The sequence below is a fragment of the Athene noctua genome, chromosome 21 (assembly GCF_965140245.1).
Source record: "Athene noctua chromosome 21, bAthNoc1.hap1.1, whole genome shotgun sequence".
In the NCBI taxonomy this organism is placed as follows: Eukaryota; Metazoa; Chordata; class Aves; order Strigiformes; family Strigidae; genus Athene; species Athene noctua.
The window spans coordinates 580,183-587,348 of NC_134057.1; the positions used below are offsets into that span (position 1 = coordinate 580,183).

The window sequence follows — 7,166 nt, forward strand, 5'->3', positions numbered from 1 at the left end:
TGGCCATTCTCTCGCAGAAAGCCCTCTAGAATCCCAACAGCCCCTGTCCGTGCAGGCACCTGCTACATGCTGTGGGCGCTGGCTGAGGCCTCGAGGCCCAAGAACTGGGGGGGCTGGGACACACACACACCCCCCGCTCCCCAGTAAAAGGCTCCTGTGAAGCCTTTGGCCCTGTTGGAGACACTGGGGACATGGTGGGGGTTGATACACACACACACACACACACGTCATTCCTGCGGTCTATGGGCCATCCCTCCAAAACGTGTCCCGAGTTCACTCAGCCCATAGCTCTGGGTTCTCTGCTGTGACCGTCCGTCACGGCAGGAGGGACGAGGCAGACCTGGCTCCGTCGGTGACGGGGTGACGTCGGAGAGACACCGCAGAGGAGGGCGCGTAGTCTCTGCTGCGTTTGGAGCTCAGGGCGGGTGGACGTGGTGTGCTCCACGCTCACGTTCTGGGAGCTGAAGATGTCGACTTCGAGGAAGCTGCTGGGCACTATTGCTGGAACTGGTCCTGACTCACCAGTTTCTCTTTCATTAACCTGGGAGATTCTCAGTATAATGCCACCACTATTATAGATGTCAACCACAGTGAAAACTGAGCTGGGGTTTGGTGCACGAGAAGGACAGTTGCCAACCGCCACACAAAGCATGACCCAGAAAGGTAACAACACACTCAAGGCAGAAACCAAACCCAAACCTCTCGAAGCCCAGAACCGTTTGCAGGAGTTCAGCTTAACATCGGTTGGAAGCTGCCTCCTGCCTCGACCCCCCTCAGCCTTCCCCCTTCAACACCAGCACATCCCCGGGCTCCCTTTAACACAGCAGAGGGAGAAGGTCTGTGCTCTCGGCCTGGGGTCGAAGCACCACGATGCACCCGCGGCCACACGCTCTTGTGAGGCTGAAACTGCTCTGCCCCAACCGCAGAGCCCGCCAGTCTCTGCAGCCTTCCCACCCCTCTGAACCCAGGGAGGGAAAGACCAGCAATATCTTGGGTGGCCAGAGGGAGCCAGACTCACCCTGTCCAGAGCCCAGTGCGTTACCCAGGGGACTCACTGCGGCAGGACAGGAGCAGGGAAGATGAGCGGGCAGTTGGGTAACGTGCACAGCAGTAACGCCCAGTCAGAGTGGCCAAACCCCCCGTCACTTCATCCTGAAACCTGGAGTTTAGTTCAAAGGTAATCAGGTTATGCATGCTCGTTCTGATTGTAAACATTCTGGAGAAAGGTTATCACGTGGCATTGCATTGCAGTCAGAATTTAAGTACAGAAATCGGGGAAAGGTTGTGCCTCGCCCAGTGACTGCCAAAGGAGGCTCTATACAGCTCTTCAGCGCCGACACAGGCGGATCTCGAGTCCCAGCTGAACTCTCTGCAGCTTTTTCAGCGCTACTGAGCTCTCTGACGCAGCACACCACCACACAGAAGTCTGTGCGGGTTGACACCGCAGCCTCACTTACAGCCTAGAAAAATAACGCCTCCTGACTGGGCGCGCTGGCTGAGGCGCCCAGCGGGCCCGGCTGGAATCACTGCAGGAGCCCAAGGGACCACCAGCCCCCGCGCCCCCGGCCCAGGCAGCGCTCGGCAGCCCCAGGCACACTGAGCCTCTCGGCCCTCGGCAAGTGTGAAAATCACCCCCAGAGCTCAGGAATCTGATCCACAGGCACAAGGCACACGTGCAAAAATATCATCTAGATTGATCTTCAGTTTATCTCCCCTTGCTTTGTCAACGTACAACCCCGGATGAACCCGGGAACTGAGGGAAAGCAGAGTCCTCTCTCCCTGGGAGGCAAATCCAAGGGCTCCTTCCCTCCATCGCTCCGGCTCAGGAGCGGAGTTTAAGATGTGGGATGGGCGAGAGCTGAGCCGCTGCCCCCCACCGCTCCCGGGGCAACGGAGCCCTCGCCACATGTAACGCCTCGACAGAACTGGGGAGCCCCGAGCCCGGGGCTCGTCAGCAGCGGGGACAGCGAGCGGAGACCCCGCTGCGCTCCCCTGGCACAGCCTGACAGGCCCAGCCCGGCCCCAGCCAGCCCCCCCTGCCCTCTCTCCTCCCACCAAGGGCTGCAAACAGAACTCGAGAGGAGCTCAGAACAGCTTCCTTGTGCCAGCAAAAAAACAGGGTCACCTTCTCCCCAAAACCACATATTTACCCACCACTTTTTCCTACTGAATGACATATTCATTCAGGTTGGAAAAGCCCCTCAGGATCATTGAGTCCAACCCTCAGCCCGACTCTACAAAGTTCTCCCTACCCCACATCCCCCACAGCTCATCCCAACGGCCCTTCAACACACCCGGGGGTGGGGACAAAGAATGGTGAAGAAGTGCAGTCCTGAAAAATTTATTTTATAAAAATAATTTTTAAAATCTATGTTACTAGGAGATGCTTCCAAATCAAACAGAACTAATGCACCCCCACTTCCCACAGCAAAACATGGCACATTTCTGGGAAGACAAGAACCCCGAGATGCTGCAGCTCTTCCTCTGGGTGACCCGTCTCCCCAGTCTCTGCTCCCAGCAGAGCAGCTTCGGGCTCCCTGACACCGGCTGCTGCGGAGCAAGACTGAGAGCCCTGGGGCAAGGTCCGGTCCGAGAGCCCTGGGGCAAGGTCCGGTCCGAGAGCCCTGGGGCAAGGTCCGACAGCTTCCGGCTGCTCTTCGCCCGGCACCCAGCAGAGTCCTGCCCGTTTGTTGGTTCTCAGGCCAGCTGCACCTGCAGGAGGGACGCCTGGAAGAGGCAAAAGGCCGAGCTCAGACAAGCCCACAGCGCCAGGACCATCTGCTGCTCCACGGCTCCAGCTGCACCTTCTGCCTCCAGCCCTGACCAACACTGTGTCCTTGTGCGGGGGGAGTAGCAGGTTCCCAGAGTCCCCTCAGCCCAGCTCAGATGATCAACAATTCCAGTTTCTACTGGTCACACAAGGCAGTGAAGAACTGCTCTGTTAGGGTCTGGCTTAAAAACCTGACAGTGAGCACACGAGAAGGGAGCAAACCCTCATTTCCTCTAACTTTAGAGCATTGCACAAATGAGCAGAGCGTAACTCCATGAGGACTGCCAAGGCCCTGACAATCCTCAACCTCTACCAGTTCCTGGCAACACAGGGTGGTGCCTGCTGGGCTTTTTGGTGGGACAGACCCCGCTGCTCCCACCCCCGGTAGGTTTGCAGTGCGGTGCAGCCACAGCACCTCTGGCACGCTGCCCTCTGCCTGCTCTGGAGAGCGGGAGACACCAGCTCTGGGAGCAGCGCTCCGTGCTTTGCTGTTGGGGGGAAACAGCTCAGGGCAGAGGCTTTCCTCTGTCCTCAGAGTGACGCGTGCTCTGCCAAGGGCCGTGTTCCCCACGGGAATGCCACCCCCAACCTCAAGCTAGGAGTATGAAAATATTCTCTTGGCAAGGGAACTCAAGTAACAGAAGCAATTCCTAAAGGAGTTTTGTGGCTTATGGAACCTGCTACATTTGAATTACGGTACCAAGGTCTGTCAACATAAAGCCAGACCAGATGAAGAGGGCAACCCTGACCTACTAAGCATCAAGAGCAGACTAGATGTGAAACCCAGGCAGCCAGCTCTGTAAAGGGAATTTCTTCCCCTCCCTTTCCCACCATGCCTGACCTTTAGGCAGTCAGAGACTAGACCCAGGTGGATGATGGCGTTTGGCCATGGCCAACAGCTGTGTCTGACGGGGCCCTCCCAGCGCCGGCTGCACTCACGTCCTGACACCAAACAGAACTCGGGCTTAGCGCCGTGCAAAGCTGTGCCCATCAGTGCACAGCAGCTTTGGATGGGAGCTTTCCTACGCCTCACCTGGTTCTGCAGCTCAGCTCATCAGTGACAGCAGCGAGCCTGAGACTCCTCCTGCAAAGAAAACACAAGAATTTCTTTATAGTCTCCAGTCTGGTCAGGGCCATGGTCTGTACTCAACTTCTATCGGGTCTGTACTGGGGGGCTGCTGCCACTGGGATTTGCCATCGTTCCTCCGTATGGGCAGACCTTCCTCTCAGCAAAAAAGATCCTGTTCTCACCTCTCTAGGAGCAGGGATCTTGTGCTGCTCAGAGAGGGAAAATCCTCATGCATCTGGCAGTGACCGACATCTCTTCAGTTCCTCCGTTCACGCTCCACCTGCACGTCGGACAGGAGAAAGGGTCACAGAAAGCTGCCACCAAACAAGGAGCGAAAGGACTCTGGACACCATGGCAAGGAGATTCCTGCTCAGAGACACTAACTGCCCCAGGGAACAGCGAGGGCAAAAAGCACTCCAAGTAGACTATGGAAGAGAAAGAGCAAGAGGAAGAAGTTCCTGACACGAAAGTGACAAATGTGTGCATGTGGGGACACTGGGGCAAGAAGGGTGGTACTAAAGTGAATGTGCATTTGAGACGGCAATGGGGTGGGAGAAGAGAGAGAAAATACCAAAGTGTGTGTCCACAGGAGAAAGCGGGAGAGGGAAGGAAACAAGCAGAGGGCTCCAAAGTGCTGTCTGTGGAAGTGTGTTGTGTTCTAGAGGACCGTGAGGCTTTGCAGAGGCACTGAAACCGGTTTTACCTGCTCGAGAGCCCTCCTGAGCCCAGCAATGAGTTGCTTCAGCTTCGTCTTCTCACACTCCAGCCTTGCAACTGCTTGCTGCAGACGTCCCAGCCGCTGCGACAGGAGTCTCTTCTCCGAGAGCCACGAGACCTGCTCCCCTTCTGCAGCAGCCTGCTGGGCACAGAGAGGGGATCACGTGAGCTGGTGCCACATCAGGGTTGGAAGGGCCGGAATCAACGAGTTGGGGAGAGTGACCACCCCAAGGCATGGACAGTGCTAAGCCCCTTCTCCTCCTCCTGGTCCACAGGCCCAGACAACACTCTCCCTTCCTAGGGGCCCTCCTCCACATCACCTTGGAGAAATCCACACAAATGTGCCTTTGTGCTTTTTGGACCACAGCACAAGGACATCCTGAATGCACAAGGAAGCCGTTAACCCCATCAGGCAACGGGACAAGTTCAATTCTTTTCATTACACTGGAAAAGCTCTACCTCAGAAGTCTAAATCTCCGAAAGCACCCTCTAAGCACCATCAGTGCACCTGCTGCTCAGCCACTGTGATACAATTCTACTAAGTTTAGTACATTACTCTGGTCAATTTGCCCTTTCCTTTCCATGCCAAATCCCAACCACAACATGATGTACGCTGAAATCCTTGTTCAAGGCAGTGATGCATATTTGTTACTGTATCTGTTCATGTTTCAGAGGCTGCGACTGATTCCTGAAAGAGTTTTCTCTCCTATACCAGTTTTTCTTCAACTGCTTGCAGTCTGTCCCGTTCCTGCTGTGAAACAGGGAGGAAAAGACTCAATGACTTAGTTTTCATACTAGATTTGAACTCCTGCTCCAGTGGCAGTCAAGGGCTGAAGTTTAAGCTTTTAGTAGAAAATTCAAGCTATTCAGCTGGTTTCCCTGTTCAATATAAGTTTTTTTAATGTCACTCAAAAGAGATTTGAGAACTGTATTGTATTTATCCAGCTCTGTCCTGACTCATTTTTGGTCCTGTACGAACAGCTGCGCTGGCCCAAGGTCCCGGCTGGTGCCCTGGGTGTGCCGGTGCTGGACGTGCGTACCCAGGGCAGGGAGCCCAACAGTGGGGAGACACACGACACCTCCCCTCCCCAGCCCAGCGCTGTCCCAGCTTGTCAGACCTCTCACAGTCCCCACCCGAGCCCACACGGACGTGCTGTATTTACAGCACCCTGTGCCAAGGCGTCCCGCAGGCCGGCTCTGGGGCCAGCACAGCACCTCCCGTGCCGCGCAGCACGGCTCTGGCTCCGTCAGACGGCTCCTGGAAACAGCGACCGACCGCGGCCCCCTCCTGCCTCTCAGGGTGCTGCAGACCTTTCCCCTGCTGCCCTTTAGCTGAGTCTGTCCCAGCTCACTCTGCCAGTCCTATCGGCCTTTCTGCCCTTCTCTGAACTTCTGGGACGTTCGAGGAGCCACCAGAACTGCAGCCAGGATTGAAAGTCCAGACTAAGCATGATTTAGGCAACAGCACAATGGGGTTCTCTCGATTAGGGAGGAAGGGAAGAGAGAAAAACCCTGACGTTTGATTTCCCATTTTTGGGGCTGGGGTTGTTTTGGACCTCTACTGTGCAGCGTTTTCATGGTACCATCCTCCAGACTCACACCATGCCCTCTGGAAGGAGTGATGGCCAGAGCACAGACTGTCACTCTGCGTTTCACATCAGGACTAGCTGTCCCCTTGCAGGCAGACATATTTATCTGGACAGCACTTCTGTTTCTCTAATGTCTCTATTTTTTTCCCACTGTCTGCTCTCAGATGGCAATGGAGAACAGCTTCCTATTATTAGCAAACTTTTCTATTCTCACCCCTTTTTACTCATCCAGATATTTAGAAATCTAAATATGGATTTGGACACAAATAATAGCCCAAACCATGCAATGGAAATACAGACAAGTTTGAAAATTACTTTGACTTAAGCTTCAAGGGCAGAAATCATCAAAATAGAGGAAAACAAACACCCTGAATCTTAACTGAATTTTATATGACTAGGGAATCTTTTCCTACTTATTCAGAAGGATGCAACTGGAAAAGTTAAACTTAAAAAGTAAAAAACCACCACTGATATAAACAATATTCTCCTGCTCTTACGGAGGCCTGTGGTCTCTCCACAACGTCTGTTATACTGGTCATTTTAATGATGCCCCCAGACACCCTTGCAGCTCCTTGCTCTGATGTTCGACCTTCTCCCATTGACTCCTCTTCTCCTCCAGGATCTTCTGGAGGTGACAACCTCCAGCACCTTCTGCCTTGACAGCTCCTGAGCCTCACTCAGACCTTGCTGAGCCTGGCGGCCAATCACTTGCTGGGACTCTTCGGAGGCTGCTAGTTGAGATGTCAACTCTTTGACCTAACTAAAACACAACAGAGCAGTCAAAGACGACAGCTCGCCACTGTCAGCCACATCAGCCATATCATACACTGTGAGGAAAGTACAACCTTAAATTTCATCCTTTCATCAAAGCACCAGACTCACAATGGATACAGCTGGCTTGTTTAAAATTCTAAGTGGGTCACCACGTTCATCTGAAAAAGCAGAAGCACAAGGCTAGCAGTAACACAAGGCTAGCACAAAGGCTAGCAGTAACAGGCCAGCAGAAATCCCCTCTGGGCAG

At 54.2% G+C, this 7,166-nt stretch overlaps 1 protein-coding gene across 1 annotated transcript; it reads right to left on the reverse strand.

The window, feature by feature from the left end:
* Positions 1-2,653: 2,653 nt before the first annotated feature.
* LOC141969066 (centrosome-associated protein CEP250-like) lies at positions 2,654-6,774 on the reverse strand. Its single transcript, XM_074924466.1, has 5 exons — positions 6,643-6,774; positions 4,543-4,695; positions 4,022-4,119; positions 3,804-3,854; positions 2,654-2,727 (listed from the first exon to the last, which is right to left on the reverse strand). The coding sequence occupies exons 1-3, from the start codon at positions 6,742-6,744 to the stop codon at positions 4,096-4,098; spliced, it is 279 nt and encodes a 92-aa protein (XP_074780567.1). The 5' UTR covers positions 6,745-6,774; the 3' UTR covers positions 2,654-2,727; positions 3,804-3,854; positions 4,022-4,095.
* Positions 6,775-7,166: the final 392 nt, after the last annotated feature.